The 21299-nt window shown below is 35.4% G+C and overlaps 2 protein-coding genes across 2 annotated transcripts; both read left to right on the top strand.

Moving 5' to 3' along the window:
* Positions 1-194: 194 nt before the first annotated feature.
* cenpu (centromere protein U) lies at positions 195-13117 on the top strand. Its single transcript, XM_083561636.1, has 12 exons — positions 195-364; positions 1450-1552; positions 1661-1916; positions 2077-2128; positions 2948-3058; positions 6638-6746; positions 10594-10690; positions 10808-10886; positions 11023-11070; positions 11257-11318; positions 11429-11585; positions 11937-13117. Exons 1-12 carry the CDS (start codon positions 317-319, stop codon positions 12072-12074), a joined length of 1260 nt encoding a protein of 419 aa, XP_083417762.1. The 5' UTR covers positions 195-316; the 3' UTR covers positions 12075-13117.
* Positions 13118-14098: 981 nt separating this feature from the next.
* casp3b (caspase 3, apoptosis-related cysteine peptidase b) lies at positions 14099-20723 on the top strand. The gene is made up of 7 exons (XM_083561655.1): positions 14099-14213; positions 14882-14960; positions 16198-16328; positions 16421-16549; positions 16716-16891; positions 19101-19218; positions 20140-20723. Exons 2-7 carry the CDS (start codon positions 14887-14889, stop codon positions 20367-20369), a joined length of 858 nt encoding a protein of 285 aa, XP_083417781.1. The 5' UTR covers positions 14099-14213; positions 14882-14886; the 3' UTR covers positions 20370-20723.
* Positions 20724-21299: the final 576 nt, after the last annotated feature.

The following is a 21299-nucleotide window of genomic DNA, read 5'->3' as shown; positions in this document are numbered from 1 at the left end:
TTACTAATTGTATAATAATAATTATTATTAATATTTTACTTTTAGGAATTAAATTCAAAGAACAATTTTGGTTAACATGTTTTTGTTGTACTTGTATATAAATGCGTACGTATTTGGAATCAAATATTTTACACAATCAGTACTTTATATCCCCCCTCTGTACAATGACGGTATTTACAAAAAATAGTCTAAACACTTCGCGGGAAATATTTGCGGAAGTCAGGAAGGACGGATCCTGACGGGTACCGAAGGAGGATATTAATATTACAAACACGCTCATGTTTTGTGATGATTTGACTTTTATTCAGCAGTAAAGATGAGTCGCGTGACAAGACTGTTGAAATCTCTTCAAAATGAAGCCAAGGTTGATGGATTTTGGTTGAATAACACGTAAACTAGACCTTGTTAATATAATCCTGGTTTATTAATATATTCTATTAGGGTGGTGTTAAATTCTTGTGTCTGACCGGTTAGATGGAGATGTCTATAACATAATATTATTTGGTTTTATTATGAACTTAATTATATACATAATAAAAATATAACTCAGTATAAGGCAGAATCAGTGCGAACGTAATTTACTGATGCATACAGAAAAACTGCAAATGAAACAAGTGTAAGTAATTGGCTTAGCTAGAAGTTTTAATAAAACACCATGGAGACCGCGAAAGTCAATAAAATGGAAATACAAATGAAAAAGTTTTTATTCTTCCTGTGCGCCCCGGTATTTGGAGACCCCCGGGTCTACAAGAACCGCTCTAAAAGTAGTTCCGCCTCACTGTATCATATTTTATGCTTTCTTTCTTGAGCGTTAACGTTTTTACAGTAACAACTAATTCAAGAAATACGGCGTTTAAACATATTAATAGTTAATATGAAGATTTATATAAAGACACGTTTATTCGTTAGTTTTGAATATCCTTTTTTTTTTTGGGGGGGGGGGGGTGGTCTTAGATACGAATCTAACGCATACAGAGGAGAAAATGTACACGGTTCATTTTGCATGTAATTCTTTTTATATAATGAATCTTTATTATTATTTTTTCTTTATAATAACATTTGTTGATACCTTTTTACATCACCAAACAGATCACAACACCTTTGTGTTTATTTAGCTTAAACACACACTTTCAGACAGGAAGGGTTGTTAATTAGAAGATCAAATGAGTGTTTACACTAAAAAATGTGCAGAACATACGGTACCGCAAGGTTGGGAATCTGTGGATATAAGTGATCACTTGTCCCTCAGACATTCCAAGATATTAACAAAATGTAACTGCTTTAAAAAGTATGTAGTATTCCGTAAATAATCACAGTGGTTTATGAGGAATGAATGTCATTGATTATTTTCCTAACATACCATCCCCAAGTGTTTTCTTTCTTACTACATAATATTGTCATTTGATCTAATGCCTTACCTAATTGCTTATATAACACACATTTTTTTAGAATGGGAGCGAGAAACAGAACGATTCACCATCGGCCGAAAGTCTGGATATGTCCTCAATAGAGAAGGCCAGCTTCTTTCAAGGAGAGGAGTATTCCTCACATGGTAGGTATACCATTCATAAAATGAGCAATCTATTTGATGAGCTAGTTACAGATTTTGCCTATCAAATGATCTTACATTTTGTGCTCTGTTTGTGTTTGGTTTGTTTAGGTAACCCTCTACACAGCACTGCTCTGGAGGATGAAAGCAGACCCGATTCTGATCATCAGCACAAGGCCACAGCAAAGAAACAGACATCTAAAGGAAGAGAGAATGAGGTCCGAGGCGTAACAGAGACTCCTAAGAGACCTGCACGTGCTGTGAAAAATCTGAAAGCACAGCAGGAAAGTGAAGTGCAAGCACAGAAGAAGAGCTCCAAAGGGAACCAAAAGCCACCAAAGCAGACAGAGCATGCACCGAAATCTCAGTATTTAAAGTTTTCTTTCGTTTTATATTCTTGATCTTTTGTTTTATATTTTTGATTTTCTTATCACCGACCTACGTTGCTTTAACAATGTTTAAAGCAATGTTTAAATAACGTTATGAGTTTTAATTATATTTTGTGTGGACGTGTTATTTGTTCTCAGACATTTGCAGACCATCCCAGAGAGCAGAAAGAATGGCGGCAAAAGGTCTAAGGTCTCTAAAACAATTGTATTTGATGTGATTCTTCTCTTTAGACCAAGGGTTTTCAACCGGTAGTCCGCGGCCCCCTGGTGGTCCGCGGCGGCATTGCATGTGGTCCGTGACAGCCTACATAATTTCACTATTAAAATCACTTTTTTTCCATATATTATTTTTCCAAACATTTCCAGAATATTTGCACATTAGTGGGAAAACTGAATTTAATGATATTTAAAATATTCAAACTGACACAGTGTTTGGCAGTATGTTTTAGTGAACAATACAATTCTTTTTTTTTAAACCATGGCACTTTGCATCTACAAACTTAAATTATGTGGGACAGCACTATTGGGTTTTCTCCATTTATGTCATTCAATACAGTGTGCTAATAATAAGTTCTGGATAAGTTGCCAGACAAACTTTCCAGAGCTTACAGTAAAAGCATTGAGGTGTCTTTTACCCTTTCCAACTTCATAACTTTGTGAGAGCGGTTTTTCCATACTGGCATATCTAAAGAACAAGTACAGGGCAAGGCTAGAACCAGAGAATGATATAAGGCTGTCACTATGTACCACTATATCAGCACGAATAGACAGACTGTGTGGAAGTCACCACGCCCAGAAATCCCACTAACAGGTAAGGAGTACACACACACACACACACACACCCCCCCCCCGCCCACACGCGCGCACACAAGGGTAGGCCGCGGATTACTTGTTAGTCAGAATGATGGTCCCTGGCACAGAACCAGTTGAAAACCCCTGCTTTAGACTTTTGTCTTTTAAGTGTGTTTATCAACACATAACATAATATATGCAATATTCTTGTGTCCAGAGAAAAAGTGAAAGTTCAGCCAGCGACACATCACCTGACACAGTTCATGAGGAAAGCCAAACGCGACCATCTTTGTCTTCAGAGGACATAACCGATGAGGATGAGAGCTTTGTAAGTTTTCTGTTTTGTGGTATGTTTCTTCTCATTAAATAGAGCCGATATATGACACTCTGTTCTAGTAAAGTGCATAAGAGGTTTCCACCTGCCCCTACAGTAAATCAGCATGTGGCATGTTACAGAAGTAGCAGCATTTTCTAGATTTTATTCAGATTTAAATGCCAATTTGGAAATTGCTATTGGTTTTATGACTGCATTTTCCATTATACGCTAAAAAAAGGTAAATATATCTTTTATATATACAAGATAGAATTAAAAAACACACAAGAATTGGACAGTGAATTACTTTAATAAAGTTCTATGGACAGATGAGTCCAAATGTAACATTTTTGGCTCTAACAGAACAGGACTCTTTCACTTTGTCCACAAAACGCCCTACATGCGCTGTCCTTCACAATGTAAATCTCAACATCTTCAGCTCTGCTATCTCCAGCTCCACCTCCTTTCTTTTATTCAATGCCACTGTCTCTAATCCATACAACATCGCAGGTCTCACCACAGTCCTATAAACTTTCACTTTCACTCTCACAGATACCCTTCTATCACAAATCACTCCTGCTATCACTCTTCTCCACCCACTCCACCCTGCATGTACTCTTTTCTTCACTTCTCTAACACACTCTCCATTACTTTGCACTGTTGACCCCAGGTACCTGAACTCCTCCATCTTCACCACCTCTTCTCCCTGCAACCGCACCACTCCACTGCCCTCCCTCTCATTCACACACATGTACTCTGTCTTACTCCTACTGACTTTCATTCCCCTTCTCTCCAGAGCATATCTCCACCTCTCCAGGCTCTTCTTAACCTGCTCCCTACTCTCACCATAAATTACAATATCATCCACAAACATCATAGTCCACAGAGACTCCTGTCTGACCTCGTCCGTCAACCTGTCCATCACCACTGCAAACAGAAAAGGGTTCAGAGCTGATCCTTGATGCAGTCCAACCTCCACCTTGCACCAGTCTGTCGTTCCTACTGCACACTTCACTGCTGTCACACTGTCCACATACATGTCCTGCACCACGCTCACATACTTCTCTGACACACCTGACTTCCTCATACAATACCACAACTCCTCTGTCCACCCTGTCATATGCTTTCTCTAAATCCACAAACACACAATGCAACTCCTTCTGACCTTCTCTATACTTCTCCATCAACATTTTCAAAGCAAATAATGCATCTGTGGTGCTCTTCCTCAAATGAAACCATAATGTTGCTATAAGAATTATAAAACAAATACATTTATTAAAATTTAAATGTGTATTAATCCCTAATAAGCAAGCCTGGGGTGACAGTAGCAAGGAAAAACTCCCTTAGTTGGTATGAAGAACAAACATTGCAAGGATTACATTGTTGCATTTAAACAGAACAGGGTTTTACAGGACTGCGACTGAAATGCAACCAAAAATAATAAATTGTAATATTTTCGCCTAGATCGCCACCTGCGACCATATAAATTTGCACGTTATGACCAAATAATCTGCATGTTATGACTTTTTGTGTGCATGTTCTGTGAGGAATAGCCTATCACATCATTTGTTGACTTAATAAACGGAGACACATGCGTCGCCTACGCTTAAAGCGCCAAAATAACCTGACAGTAAAGCAAAACTCACCTTTCAGCGTAAAAAAAAACATCAGACTTTTTCAAACAGTCTCCAACTCTTCTGCTGATGGCACACCTGTTAGTAAAAACACAGGCTGCATGTTTTGCGATTTCTGCTCTAAAGCGAGCATTACCGGAACAAATCATAAAAAAATAGAGACTGTAAGAAAATACTGCGATATTGAAAAGCAGAAAAATGCTCTTCAATAAAATTCAACACCGCATATATGATTGCTTCAGTTTCCAGGCCATGCTGTAGAGAGATGGCAGATGTACACACGACAGGATGACTTCAGGATGGAAGTTTTTTAATTTTTTAAAGTTCATTCTTGTGTGGCACTTTAAAATATAATTTGGCACCTGCTGTTTTTCTAATAGGAGCCAATTGCTCCTTAATTAATTTTTTTTGTCTGGAGCCCTGCAAAAGGAAAATGCATGTGTCTCTCAAAAACAATAAAAGACTTGGTGTTTCCAAATTTCTTTCCGGAAACTAGCACAGGAAAACACAGATCTGACCGTCTCTTCACAGGACTGTCAGTTTTTCGCAAAAGCTTTAGCCAAGTTGGAGCATGAGAATAAGAATATCCAACAGAAGGATTGCTACTACCGTAATTTCCGGACTATTAAGCGCACCCAAATATAAGCCTCACCCACTGAATTTTACGAAGATTTTTATTTTGAACATAAATAAGCTGCACCTGTCTATAAGCCACAGGTGTCTACACTGAAACTAATGAACTTTACACAGGCTTTAACGAAAGACAGTGTCTGTTACACGGTGTAACGGGTGAAATATGTTGTGGCTCCTTTAAGAGCAGAGCGGCATTTTGGGAATAGCCTACCGCCGCATTTTTCCGGTATTACTGCATGTGTGCAAGGCCGAGGAATATGTCCTTAATATTTTCTGATGCTCATTTGTTTACTTTTAGTGCCGGTCCCAAGCCCGGATAAATAGGGAGGGTTGCGTTAGGAAGGGCATCCAGCGTAAAAACATGTGCCAAATCAAACATGCGGATTATCCGCTGTGGCGACCCCTAATGGGAGAAGCCGAAAGAAAGTTATTTCTAAGTTTCTTTGACTAACCCGTAACGATGTTGCCAAGAAAAATAAAAAAGCACGAGTTTTGGAAACCTGTCTGTGCTTATATGATTTCTGTTGCAACTGGAGTTAGCGAGCTCTCTCATGACCCTGACTAAACGCGTTACAACGGCTTGTATCTAAACAGTAACCTAACAAGGAAGTCATTGTTCACTGTCTTCCTCCTTCCTTTCACAACAATTTCTCTCGAGAGTTTTTCTTTTGGCATCGTCGTGCGTTTAAAAATCACCATCGGTGAAGCTTTTCTCCCGATGCCGTGCAGCTCAGAACACAGGTGAAGTGCATTTTTTCATGCTCGGTTGTTTTCAGCGCATTTCCTGTTGACAGTCCGAGTGAGCGGCAGGGCAAACGTCAGAGGAACCTCATACATATTTATGATGTGGTGCGGCCCGATTCAGTGGGAGCGCATCTGATTTAATATAAAGAGTTTTATTGGTTCACCTGAACCCGTTCGGCAATTTTATTGGTCTAATGTTATGGGGCTCAGTTTTTTGGCTTGAAGTTTGTGAAACCGGGAAAAACCCTGGGGTTCGAAGCGTCGTAGCGGCTTATAGTCCGGAAAATACGGTAACTCAATATTGCAAAATAATACAGGTTTAGACATTGACAATACAATAACAAATTATGTTTATATCTATGGTTTCTTATTAAAAGTTAACGTTTATTTTGAAGAATACAAATATGGCTGATATGCAAATAAATGAATCAATATGAATTCAAATAAAATCTAAAAATATTGCTGTAGATAGGTTTCTAAAATGTCTGTTAATACGTAATAAAGTATGATCTAAGAATTAAATCACTGTTGTTCCTTGCCTTTATATAAGCCAAACCTTTTTGACTCAGATATTGAATTGCAGCACCTGAGCAGTGAGAGGAATAGGACATCCCGTACAAGTCATAGGTCATCATCCAGTCATCCACAGAAAGGTCAGAAACAGAAAAGGAAATCTTCATCTGGATCCTCAGGTAAAATCACTTAACCTTAACTAAAGTGGAGTGAATGAGTGTGTCTGGAGTAGGGTTGTTAATGTGTCAGTCACAGTTATTCCCTCAATAACAATTTAAATGTTTAATATAAATACTAATACAATAAAATAAAATAAAGATTGTATAGAGCTAGTCAGAGAAACAAGACTTCTGGTGGTTATATCTAAGATAAGATGAGATATACCTTTTTTTGTCTCACAGTGGGAAAATTTCTCTGTTACAGCAGCAAAGAAAAAGAAATGTGCAAATATGTAAAAAAATAAATAAATAAATAAATAAAGTAGAAACATAATACAGTATATATTATATACACAACACAATGTATAAATACAAAAGAAAAAAAAAGAGACCACGAGCAAGTAGTTACGTTATCAAACATATTGCACATATGTAATATTGCACAGTTTTAAATTATTGTTATTGCACGTGTTACTTAAAAAACGTTGTTGTTAATATTGCACAGTTTGCACAGTTATAACAGTGTATATTTTGGTGACTGGTTCACTGGGAGCAGTTCTGGTTGTAAAGTCTAGTAGCAGCAGGGAGAAAAGACCGTCTGTATCTCTCCTTTAGACACATAGGATGCAACAGTCTGTCGCTGAAGAAGCTGCTCAAAGATAAAACTGTTTCATACAGGTGGTGAGAGTCGTTCTGCAGTAATGATGATAGTTTGGCTACCATCCTCCTTTCTCCCACCTCCTGTACAGTGTCCAGGGGAATCCTCAGGATTGAGCTGGCCTTCCTGATCAGCTTGTCCCTTCCTGTCTGCCGTTTTTGCACATCTTTCTGGATTGCTGCTATTTGCTCTTTTGCACAACATTTTGTTTACATTTTTGCTACTGTTCACTTTGTGCTATTTTGTGTTTTGTGTGTTGTCTTGCACTGTCTTGTGTTGTTTGCACCAGGTTGCACACATGCACTTTATGTGGCAAAGACATTTCACTGTGTACTGCGTTTCATTTCACTGTGTACTGCGTCAGCTATATATGGTTAAAATGACAATAAAAGCTTCTTGACTTGACTTGACTAGAGATGCTGCTGCACCAACAGACCACACCATAGCAGATGGTTGCTGCCACCACAGAGTCAAAAAAGGTCTTCAGTAGCTCTCCCTGCACTCCAAAAGACCTTCATCTCCTCAGCAGAAAGAGTCTGCTCTGTCCTTTCTTATGAATTGCTTTAGTATTATCTGTCCAGTCCAGTTTGCTGTTCAGATGAACACTTAGGTATTTGTAAGAGTCCACTCTCACAATGTCCTTTTCCTGAATGCTCACTGGTGATAATGAATTTTTTTTTTTTTTTTGTTCCTACGGAAATCCACCCCCAATTCTTTGGTTTTCCCAGCGTTTATATGAAGGCAGCTCCGTTCGCACCAGTCCACAAAGTTCTGTATCGATGCTGTACTCCCTGTCATCATCATCTGTGATCAGACCAACGATAGCAGAGTCATCAGAGAACTTCTGCAGGTGACAGGTTGCTGAGCTGAACATGAAGTCTGTAGATGGCAAAGAGGAACGGGGCCAGAACCATTCCCTGTGGGGCGCCAGTGTTGCAGACAACCATGTCGGACTCACAGTCACAAGACCTCACATACTGTGGTCGGTCTGTGAGGTAATCCGATATCCAGTTAGGCAGATGATAGTTAAGTTATTGAGTTCCTAGTACAGCTACCCTGCATGTTATGGATATGTTACCTACTAATGATTAAAATACATAGTAAATGTATTACATTTGTAGTAGGTACGGAATTTATTAATGCGTTCACAAGTCAAGAATACTCCCTCAACTCTGATTTATTCATAGATTGTAAAACAATCATAATGACAATCAACCTCCTCTGGCAACAATATGCAACAGGTTTCTTTTTCTTTCATTTTCATTATTTGCATGTTCATAAAAAGTTTCAAAGTACCAAAATATGTTTCGATTATGCTGTAATACCATGGAGTTTTGAAATCTCAGTAGTGAAACCTGGTGAAAGAGATTCTACATCCATAGTATTTCCCCTTGAAATCCATCTCAAGTTCCTGTTTTTGGAAGAGCACAATGACTCCAGCAGTTTGGGTGTTCAAAATTAGTCTTTTTATTTTGTATAAATGTTCATTTTTCCTGCACATACTACTTTGCTTTCCACACGTAGGAAACAGAGTTAATTCACTTCTTTAACTTATTTTGGTCTGTAGGCTTTCAGACTACTAAACTCTACTGTAGACAGCTTTTGAATATTCTCATTGTAAGACCATGATTGTCCTCAGACACTTGGTCTGACTTCATGACAGTATTGTGAAACTTTATTTGCTATGCAAATATTTATGTAAATAATGTCAGCATTTATAAGAAGCATCAATAAACCAGACGCTATAAAACATTTGCTTTGTTTAAAATATATATATAAATCGCAACAGCTTGAGCCAATAGCAGTAGTTTACAAAAGGAGTGGTAGGCAATAGAGATATGATTGTGTGGTGCCAAGTAATGTTGTGAAAGCAGCATGATGTTTAAAAGGCAAACTTTTCTTAAACCTGCTAAAGACAAAACTGGTAAAGCACAACAATGACTCTAAAACAGTTATTTATGGTTGAACAAAAGCACTTTTCTTCTGATTTCTGGGAAGTATTTCCACTAGATTTTCGAACATCGCTTTCCATTTTTAAGACACTTACATTTTTTTCACTTCAGTCTTGGTAAATTACTTCTTTATACACCTGAACATGTTAGAGCATGTTTCAGTTAACTTTCAGTTTCAGTTAACTATTCCAGGCAAACATATTACAAACAACCACGTGTCCAACATTGTGGCAAAAGTTTGGGGAAGCTCCACCGTGTATCTTGACTGTGTAGTGTTTGGGTTATGCTCTGTCACATGTACACTACATGGGAAGAAAAAAAACAGTATTGGGACACCTGACTTTTCAGCCAAATGTGGTTCTTTCCCACAACCACAAAGTTGGAGTCTCCACAACTGTATAGAATCTCTTTGGATGTGGTAGCATTTAATGTTCCCTTCACTTGAACTAGGAGACCCCAGATTGTTTCAGCTGACAAAGCCCCTCAACTCCACTGAACATGTTTGGGATGAATTGGAACTCTGACTTTACCCCAGGTCTCCTCACCCTACAACCTACATCAGTACCTGACTTTACTACCATTGTGTCTGAAATGAACACACACAAGCTCTTCAAAATCTAGTGAAACATCTTCCCAGAAGAGTGGTAGATTTTTTTTAACAGCAAATGGGGACTAAGTGTTATCAGTTGTCCACAAGCTTTTGTACACGTAGTGCATGTATGTGTTCATGTCTGTATGTTTATATGCAATGAAAAGCAGGGGAAAATATTTTCTTTATTTTTTTTTTTTACATTTTATAGTGTTCTATATACAAAAGACAAGGTAATTGACATCAAATCAAGTTTTCCAATAGTTTGCTATTTGAAAACACTTATTAGTGATTGATATATCTTCATATCCCACACAGTGCACTAAAGTTTTATTTCAGGGAACAGGTGTGTTACAATTAGCAGTTTTTTTGCAAACTTTGGTGTTGCCTAAAGAATTTGAGATTCTGCTGTGGTGTCTTGACAATATGTCTAAATCCTATTTGCATGACATTTACAATTGGGTTTATAGACATTTACAAGAGTTTGTGATGGTTGGTAGATTCTGTTCATTATCTGAAACAATTCTAATCATCAGAATGCTTGAAAATCTTGTTTGGGTTGTTTTGATTTGTAAATCAAACAACACACCCATACTGTCCAGACTTAAAAGGATTTGTTGTTTAGCTTGTCCATCTATTAGATAAGGAGGGAGACATTTTCTGTTACAGACAATCCCAGGAAGAAGCAGAAACCAGGAAGTGTGAGAAATCCAAGTGATTTTGATGTTGTTCTTGAAGCGTTCCAGGAATTTGTCGCGCAATATAAGTAAGTCTTTGGCATCACGTAACTTATTTTCTACTTTTTTTTTATTGAATCAGTATTTGCTATTGTAATATTGCACTGTTACTAAAATATTAAAATGAGCATGATTATTTTGTGCAGAGAAACTGTGAGCTCTGAGGTTGTTAAAAAAGCAATAAATGCACTTTCTCACTCATTTGAGGAGCAGCTCACTGAGAAGGTAAAGCTCTCGGAATATTTGTTAATACAGAAGCATATATGTATCCGAAATAACATTTCATGCAAAGATGAGACATTCTGTTTGAACAAGATAGCATGCATAGCTTTTAGCTAATGCTAACACATCTGTTTTCCAGATCACTGCAGTTAAGGAGTTTAACAGTGTAAAGTGTGAAGCTGTAAAGGTTAGATCTGTATTCACTTGTGATTTTTTCGTATCGTTGCCAGACAATCATTTACATAAGATCATGTAATGGACAGTGAATGACATAAGTCAGAATTTGGTGGTGCTTGACAGCAATCCAATTACCAAGCTCTTTTTAATATATTTTTTTAGAAATGAATGTATTCTCTGTTTTTAATTGGCTCAGATTAATAGAAGCCTAAACCAGAAGAAGACTAGACTATTGGAAGCCAAAAATGAACTAATCAAGTAAGCAATATATGTTAGATGTTAAAAAATTCACTAATTTTTTAGTGGATCTACATTGGCTTTCTTTTATTTCACTCAAGTAAAAAATATATATTTTTCTACCATATCAGGAGTAAGGCTGAGGTGAGGAAGCTTGAGAACGAGCACAGTGATCTGGAGCAAAGGCTCACAGCTTTGAAACAGGGCACTGCCTTTCTTAACAACCTAAAAGTGCTGAACAGGAGATATCTTCAACATCGGAGCACTCACACTGATGAACCAGAAACGGTGAGAAACGAAATGAGCTAATACTCATCAGCCTTGTTTTGTGGAAGTTCTACATGTTCTAAATATACTAGAGATGTATTGTTAAATGTCTCCAACTCAGATCTTGAATACTTTCAGCTTGTCTTATTTATTATTATTTTTTTTTTATTATTAAAATAAGAATACATTATCATTGTCTTTGAGGACTGGATTACACTAGCAGCTCCTGAAATAGTCATAAATGTTATTATTTTAAGATTGTTTGGTTCGGTTGTTTATTTTAGTGAAAAATATGTCGAACAGTCAGATAAAAAAAAAAAAAAATTCCAGTATTTTCTACTAAATCTTGGAATTTTTTTCCCTTTTTGACAGTATGGACCATCTTGCATGCCAGCTATGCTACTGGAGGCCAGAAGCATCACAGGGACAGAAAACCTGTTAAAGAACATCAATGACAAGCTGCAGCAAGTCTTGGAGGAAACTGCTCACAAAAAGCATTGCATGCAGTAAATCACAAATCAGTGAATTTCTGAATGTTTAACTTTTTGTTTTTGGACGATTTGTACAAAAGAGTTGATTGTAATAACTGGTTTCAAATAAATCATTTTATTAAAGAAAAAGTGGAGGTGCAATACTGTTAAATTATACATTAGATGATCATCAGCTGTATTATCTGGAACTGCATGAAATGGCAAAAAATATTACTACAATTTATTTACACGTGCATTTTATCAAGTGAAAAATAAACATCTGGTTTTTGTGCAGTGCCAAAACAAATGGTGTGACTTAGACAGACATTTAGTGGTCAAAACCAAATCCCAGAGTGAGTAAACTAATTTGCATGAGTGAAAATATTAGCACTGTTTGCTTAGTTTTGTAATCATCACACAAACTCAATGACAAAATGTGAGTTTGTTTGATATTTTTCCTTTTTTTTCCCCTCTATGCTCAGTTGTTAATAAAAAAATTGTAGTTTGAAAATAAAAAACGGAATGCCATATCTGTTAAAGATTAGTATTTGTGGCAATTAATACATACATTATATAGATTGGTTACTAGTTTTTACCATAAAAATACTTTCTCTTGGTTTTTTTTGTTTGTTTCTTGTGTTTATATTTTTCTGTTGATACAAAGTGTGTTTGTATTGCATTTTTGTTGCTAATGAATACAAATTATCGAACAGATCTATATGTAAAATTGTTCTTAATTTGACCTTTCATCTCAACACCTGCAGCACAAATCTTTACCTAACATTTTTTCTGTTATAGGCAGATACATTTCGGAATATTTCTTTTTTAACTGGTGTTAATATAGTTTAAGATACCACCCTTTTTGTTACTGTTTCAGTGACAGTGGCAGTTGGTTATAAGGTTGCACCCCTTTGAGACAGCTCCTAGTCATAATACAAAAAAAAAGTTATGAATCTACTAAAGAAAAAAGAAAGTGCATTTTTATTAAATAGTTTTTCTTTTTTCTCCCAGACTCCCATTCATCCAAAGCAACCCACATGATTCAAAATGTTGTATTAATGTGGACACACTGTGAGAGCATAATGTTTGTCCTTAATTTAAAAAAAAATTATATATATATATATAGATAGATAGATAGATAGATAGATAGATAGATAGATAGATAGATAGAAAGATAGATAGATAGATAGATAGATAGATAGATAGATAGATAGATAGATAGATAGATAGATAGATCAAAATAAGCTCATCGAATTGTAGAACACTTTCCTGGGATTTACACTGCCCACCCCTGCTTGACAATTTGACTTCATACTGTATTTAATTACATTTTACCAATGGGGTCAAGTGATACATTTTTGATAAACATCTCATTGCTGCAGTTTGATCATTATTTAGGGGAAGCGTCTCATGCAGCCTTATAGCAAGTACCTTTAATACAATTAGGAAGTAATCAGTATTTTAATAGAAAAATTTTCCAAAGGGATTTTCTGAATAGTTGCATTTTCCAGTCGTAGACCTTGACATCTCAGCATTCTTAAATTTTAAAATGCAAATTTGTCTTCTGCTCTCAAGTCTCCATTTCATTCTAAGCACTTTGTATATTTTCCTCTATAAATTCTAGCATTCATATTAAAATTTAAGCATCGCTTTAACTAAATATTCCAACAGTTAGTTTACACTACTATTACTACTGTTTATATAAATGATACTAGTAGTAGTAGTGCTATAATTCATGCAATATACTATACTTTAATTATAGTCTAATAACCTTAGCTAAAAAACAATGATTATATCATAATAAACAATTGGGCTTTTTTTATTATTATTTCATCCCGAGCTTTACATACATTTAATGAAATGTAGTGGTGTTTTTTTTTTTTGTTTTTTTTAGTTCTTTATTCCACAATGTAACAAGAGCAAGACCATTCACATAATACAATTTGAATATAATAACTTTTATAAAAGAATTATTTGTAGTAATATTTCATTGCGATTGCAATCGAAGCGCCGCAGTGCATGCCGGTCATTGTGCTGACGCAATTGACAGGCAGGACTTGAGTGGGCGGAGCTACAGTGTTTAAGTTCAGGACAGAGGTGAAGTGTTTATTTCAAACTCCAGTCCACAGGAAGAGTTTACTGGTGTGCGTGACTCTCACTTCTCAGCTTTAAACAACACGTAAGTTATCTCATTTATAATCGTGTTGGTCATTCTGTTAGTTTTGGTTGCTGTCACTTTTTAAGTGATCTTATTATAGTGAGAGACTTATTATTGTGGCTCACAGTGCTGTCACTAATAAGGAAATGTTTTATATTTTAGGCCTGAATATACTTTAGAAATCCAGTTAATATTCACTTCCTTAGAACTTCCACAAAAATGTCATATATATCTATATCTATACGCCAAATTGTGTAATTAGGTTTTATATAATTCTTTGTCTTTAGACATGTCAATGTAAAGAGCATTAAACAACCTTAAAATTACAATAAACCTGTATTTTTTAAGATTAATTGATTATCTTGGTTACATACCGGGAATAAATTACTTTAATTGTACTTGATCTTTGACTCCTGTAGCAGATCTTTGGTGAAACTGAAAGCTGTTAGTCCACTGTAAAGGAAAATAAAGGTTGTATAGGTAGTTGTATAGGTAGTAAAGCATTCAATTTGAAAATCATGACCATTTTATTATGTACTTTTATGAGTAAATTATTAAATGTATATTAATGTGAAAATAAATTTGTGCCTGCTGGTGTTGATGTGGGTTTTGACAAGTTTTTCTAAATTTCTAAACACTAACAAACTTTCTAAAACTGCCTTAATTGTTGGTTTTTTTTGTTCTTTTAGAGGCCATGTCTGGTGTGAAGAACAGTGGTAGAGCAGATGGAGGAGACCATGTGGATGCCAGGAAAGCAGAAGCCACACCGTAAAACTTTTAAAAGATTATTTTTATATGTGTGTGTGTATATATATATATATATATATATATATATATATATATATATATATATATATATATATATATATATATATATATTTAAAGTTAACTTGTAATTAATCGCAACTTAATCACACATTTTTATCTGTTCTAAATGCACCTTAAATTAATAATTTTCGAATTTTTAATACTAAAATTAACATGGGCATAGACAACTATGGATGCTTTATGCAAATGTATGTTTATTATTAGTATTCTACATTTCTACAAAAACGGTTTTAATTGCTGAACATGTGCAATGGTGGATTTTGGTGCTTGATTTGAGACTTGGTGCATCAGTAAAACAAATGTTTGATGATTAAAAATTATTTTTCTGGGAACTTTATTAATTTTTTTTATATCTGAGTAAAGAAAGAATAAAATTTAATTAAAGTTGTTCTTTGGTAGTTAAATATTTATTTCATACTCTATAATTCAGTTAATCTCAGAGCAGTTCAATAGCATGTAGGTACAGGGACTGGGCAGGTCATGATAGATAAGACTTCAGCCAACTATATCATTTTAAAATAAGGATTAAAGAGCTTGGCCGTATGCTTCAGCTCATTGTCTTGTATGCTGAAGCTAGTTCAATTTAGCCACCATCCAGATGGAACTGCATGGTATGAAGTATGAAATGATAGCTGTGTTTGTTCAGTTTTTTATCTGTTATAAGTCTCCAACATTCCTTGCTCCAAAACAACCATTAATCTTTTACTTCCCATTTTGACTGTGGGTGTGAGGCAGTCTGCTAACACATTCTGTTTTCCATCATACAGAAGTTTTTCTGTTAGAGCCAAAAGAATTCAAATTTGGACTCCTGTGCCCACAGAATTTTCTTTCAGCCATTTGCTGTCCAGTTCTTGTTTGTGTTTTTGATCTAGTTTGTTGCATATTCACAAAAGGAACATGTGTATGTTTCTAAAACAATGTTCCCAAACTTTTGACAAGCACTTTATAAACATGGTTATAAATATGAATGAGCATAGTGATGATTTATTTGATGATAAATTACAAAAATATTTATTCACTAAATGTTGTGATGTTTGAGATGTACAAATTTGTAAAACTCAACTATTTAAGCAAAAATATTTAGCAAAAAGAAATTCTTGTTTTGCTGTTGTAAAATTGTACATAAAAATCAAATTTTGGCCAACGTATCTTCTCACACACTTAATTTCATCTTAAGGGCAGCGACTCAAAGTAAAAGCGTGCATGGCAAAGGCAGCAAATTGGCTGATTCAGATGTATACCGAATGGACTACCCTAAACTTGGGAAATGTCTCATCATCAACAACAAGAATTTTGCCAAACATACAGGTAAAAACTTGAACAGACAGCGTTTCTTTCATATTTGTTTGTAGTAGTTAATGTCATATATAGTTTTCTTTCTAATTATTTTTTATTTGAAGGCATGACGGAACGCAGTGGAACTGATGTTGATGCTGCAAACGTAATGAAAGTCTTCTGTGATCTGGGCTTCGAAGCTGTGTTCAAGAATGACCAAACTGTTTCCCAGATCACAAATCTTTTAATATCAGGTTTTATGGACAAACATTTCATATATATTATTCAACATTATTCTAAACCTAAAACACAGATGAGTCAGTTTATCATTAAATTTAACATTTATAGTGTATAAATGTTTATACAATGTATACTAAACGTGTAAAAGTATACTACAAATGTTAACTTTTTTCCCTTAAGTATCGAAAGAGGACCACAGCAAGTCGGCCATGTTTGTGTGCGTGATCCTAAGTCATGGGGATGACGGAGTGATCTACGGCACTGATGGGATCGTTCAGCTGAAAGAGCTGGCTGGACTCTTTCGAGGAGATCGGTGTCTTTCACTAGTTGGCAAACCTAAACTTTTCATCATTCAGGTCGGAATTTAAATGACTTTTTAACAATACAAAAATATTTGCTAAACAGATTTGTTTTTTCCAGCTTATTCATTTGTATATTCCATTATTCATTCATATTCATTATCCAATTGCAGTGGATCTAATGCCTGTTCTGTGAACTCTGGACAACAGTCCATCACTGAATACTGTAAACATACATATTAAAACATTCATTCGAATCTAGGGCCAATTTATCATAGCTATTTCAACTACTCTCATGTTTTGGCAAGTGAAATAAAATGGGAATCTATTTGAAACACACATGGGGAAATAAAGACTCATTTGTTTTGCATATGGTCACAAATTCCCGCCTCACCACATTTTATCATATAATCATGTTCCATAACATTACGACTATTTCCGATTTAAAGTCTCCAACCAATAATGTAGAACACTTACATTTTTACATCAATATGTTGAATAATGTCTTCAGGATGACATCCTAACTATTTTCTTTTCTCAAAAAAAATATGTTGACTAGATACTGTAGGCAATGCATGTGCACATTACTGCACAGCATTTATATTAAAATCCTTGTCAACTACAAAGTAGAGGGCAAATGATTATTAAGGGTGGCACCAATCTCTAGTTAGTCTCTGTGTGGTGTTTTGCATGCATTGGTTTCATCTGGGTGTACTCCTTTCTCATGCCCAGCTCTGAATCCATGGTGACAGTTGAATAATGCAATATATACAGTAAAAATGTTAAGTTCCCTGGTGGTCTAGTGGTTAGGACACGGCGCTCTCACCGCTGCGGCCCGGGTTCGATCCTCGGTTAGGGAACCAACCCCAGTTATTAGGGTTGCACTAGCTATTGAACTCTTAGTGCCGGTCCTAAGCCCGGATAAATGGGGAGTGTTGCATTAGGAAGGGCATCCAGCGTAAAAACATGTGCCAAATCAAACATGCGGATGATCTGCTGTGGCGACCACTAATGGGAGAAGCCGAAAGAAAGTTTAAGTATACAGTAAAAATGTTGTTAAATAAATGTACAGATGTTATTTACAGGTGTTCAGTTTACAAATAGACCATTTGGATTCTATGTACAAATGTGTCAGTTATGATGGACAATGTGTTATGAATATTTTAATTGTTCATGCTGAGTAAAGCCTGCTGGGTGTATGGTGTCCAAAGTGATTTTTTTAGCCTTTTTCTCCACTCTGGATGAGTAAAGATCTTGGAGATTGGGCAGTGGAGCACCAATAATCCTCTCAGCAGTCCTGACCATCCGCTGTAGCCTCTTGATGTCTGATTTGGTAGCTGAACCAAACCAGACAATTGTAGATCTACACAGGACAGATTCAATGATGGCTGAGTAGAATTGTTTCAGCAGCTCCTGTGGCAGGCAAATTTCCTCAGTTGGCAAAGGACGTACAACCTCTGCTGGGCCTTTTTAGCAACGTAGTCCATGTTATCGTCCCACTTCAGGTCTTGAGAGATGGTGGTACCCAGAAACTTGAATGACTCCACTGTTGTTACAGTGCTGTTCATAATGGTGAATGGGGGGAGTACTGGGGGATTTCTCCTGAAGTCCATGATCATCTCCACTGTTTGAAATCGATGAAAGACTTGCTAAAAATGATTGAATGAATAAATCAATAAAATAAAAGGCAGCTATTTATCTGTCCCTCTTCTTGCTAGCTAACCAATTCAATTACGATGCCTACTAACCTGTGTCTTATGTATTGTTTTACAGTTTTGTTTATTCATTTGTCTGTGCAAGCAGGTCACTAAAGAAAAATAAGTATCAATCTAAGAAATATCTAAAGGAGTTCTAAAAAAATTCTAACCTGAAACCATTAATTTCCCATTAATTTTTGAGGATGTTTTCGTAGCACATTTACAAACAATGAGTCACCATGCTTTTGGTTTCCTTACTTAAGGTTTCTTGGCAGTGTCTAAATTTGTGTATTTCAGGCACAATCCACTGTTAAAATACTACAAGTCTAAACATGTGCTAGACGTAAATAAGGAATTCAGTGGCAATGGTATTTACATTGTCACTGCATGAAAAAAACCTAGTATAAGACACACGGGATTTATGCCTTAGTCAAGAGTACTGTATTTTTCATATGTTTAAGCAGAAAAAAAAATTTCACTAAGCATATTGTCATTTTGGTTACCAGGAGACGAACTGTAAAATTGTACAGTGTTGCACATGCTAAATACCTTCCTGTATATTCATTCAGGCTTGTCGTGGAACAGATTTGGATTCTGGCATTGAGACTGATAGTGTTAGTGATTCAGAGGGCACACAAAGGATTCCTGTTGAAGCAGATTTTTTGTATGCGTACTCTACTGCTCCAGGTAGGAAACAGGTTTTATACTTGAATGTATGCAGCTTTATAGTAGTCCATTGGTAATGGTAAATCTGGAGTATCTTCAGTATTACCTGCACGTTCATGTCATTTTGGATGTGAATAATTTCAAAATCTTTATCGTTTCTCAATTCCTGGTCCTGTAAAAAAAAAAAAAAAAGAAACCAGATGTTGAGGGATGTCACATAGTGGTGGGGACAGATGCTAGCACAAGCTTTTTATAAAATAAAAGACAAACAAATCAAAGTTAGAAAAAGAGACATATTAAGGGAAACAGTGGCTAAGAAAAGCTTGGAGACCCATGGTCATGTGATCAGTTATAGTGAGTGCTGATGAGAAGTGTCATTGAAGCCGATGATGATGATGTGACATAATGTAGAATCATTTGGTCTTTTTTTTTTTTTTGCTGAAACCGAGATTTTAGACCAAGATTCTGAAGTACACATAGTTGATTCATCTGTTTTGTAACAGTTTGAATTTGTCATATTTTTTAAGCTTCTGCAGTTATTATTATTATTGTTGTTATTGTTATTGTTATTACTGTTTCTACATCTACTATCATTACTACTACAGGCTTGACCAAATATTATTATTATTATTACTAAATACTTGACTATTGGCTGTTAAATATTACTACATTGGTCAATAAAAAGCTTAATGAAAAGCCATTGCTGTTAATGTATTGTAATGTTTTTTCTATGTTATAGTGCGCTTAAATTAATAAATTAAATAAATGCATACATATACTACTAATAATAATAATAATAACTTGTAACTAAAAAAAGTTTGGTGTTTTTAGATCATGTTTTAATTATGCTAATGTGAATGCTTAAATCATTGATCTGTTTAAATTGTTTGTGTATTCAAATCTGTGCGGTATAGGTCTTAATTCTAACACTTCCCTTCACAGGTTATTATGCTTGGAGAAACACAGCCAATGGATCTTGGTTCATAGCCAGTCTATGTGAAATGCTTTCTAAGCACGGCAGAGAGATGGAGATTATGCAACTTATGACACGTGTCAACCGCAAGGTGGCGATGGAGTTCCAGTCTTGTTCCTCCGTTCCTGGTTTCAATGACAAGAAACAAATACCCTGCATTGTGTCCATGCTGACCAAAGATCTGTATTTTCCAAAGTGATCATTTGAATTAAAACAAGAAAATGCCTTTAGGTTAAAAGGGAATTCATAATCTACACATTTTAACAATTCCATTTTTTTATTCGTTTGTAAGCAGTTGACATTTGTTAAACTGTATCCTGTACCATGTAACGACATAATTTGACAACAGATATGTTCACATTTGGCATTTGTGGCATAAAATCTACTCTTTTTTTTTTTTTTTTTACTTTTACATGCATACACTGGGCAAATCGTACGTATCATATTTTTTCCACTCACTGCAAACCCTGTATAATCTACTAAAGTAAGATATGTTAACACATGTCTTTAATGTTTTCTGTTTTATTAAAAAGAAAAAAAAAAACCAATCAAATCATGCCTCTGATTTTCTATTCACTTCCCACATCTTACATCTCCAATTATTTTACAAACTGTTATATTTGAGCTTCTTTCTAAAATGATACTTCTTATAGTACACTTCACTGCCTGGCTTATTCTACAACATGGCTCTTTAAATAATCGCCCTACTTAATAGTGGGAGCATTAACTATAATCGAATTTGTGCAATTTTGTGTTGCACACTAATTACATAATATATTTCTGTTTACAATTGAATTTCTTGAACAAATTGAAAAAAAAAAAAAAACAGCACACAGATTGTTTTTTTCCCTCAGAATGGAAAGCAGAACTGACACATCACATCAATTTCTATTTCTCAAAACAAGTACCATTGTGCCTATTCAACTGCTTTCATTACATTTTGTTTAAAGTCTGTGGTTGATATTTGCATCTAAGACTAATATTAAATATATATTTCTTGGTAGTTGCAAGAAGTGTTAATTAAAAGGAATTGTTTATCCAAAAAAAAAAAAAAAGTCATTGAGAATTTGCTTGACTGGTTTAAGAAAAAACATCTGGGTGCAGCTTTGTTCATTAAGGCAGCTGGAAT

The sequence above is a fragment of the Silurus aristotelis genome, assembly GCF_946808225.1.
Source record: "Silurus aristotelis genome assembly, chromosome: 14".
NCBI classification, from domain to species: Eukaryota; Metazoa; Chordata; class Actinopteri; order Siluriformes; family Siluridae; genus Silurus; species Silurus aristotelis.
This window is presented reverse-complemented; position numbering and strand designations above follow the sequence as displayed.

Excerpts from the sequence above, each read along its gene's own strand:
- cenpu (XM_083561636.1), top strand. The coding sequence starts at position 317 with ATGAGTCGCGTGACAAGACTGTTGAAATCTCTTCAAAATGAAGCCAAG. Across the intron at positions 365-1,449 it reads CTCTTCAAAATGAAGCCAAG|AATGGGAGCGAGAAACAGAA; the intron begins GTTGATGGATTT and ends ACATTTTTTTAG. Across the intron at positions 6,747-10,593 it reads ATCTTCATCTGGATCCTCAG|ACAATCCCAGGAAGAAGCAG; the intron begins GTAAAATCACTT and ends TTTCTGTTACAG.
- casp3b (XM_083561655.1), top strand. The coding sequence starts at position 14,887 with ATGTCTGGTGTGAAGAACAGTGGTAGAGCAGATGGAGGAGACCATGTG. Across the intron at positions 14,961-16,197 it reads AGGAAAGCAGAAGCCACACC|GGCAGCGACTCAAAGTAAAA; the intron begins GTAAAACTTTTA and ends TTTCATCTTAAG. Across the intron at positions 16,892-19,100 it reads CTAAACTTTTCATCATTCAG|GCTTGTCGTGGAACAGATTT; the intron begins GTCGGAATTTAA and ends ATATTCATTCAG.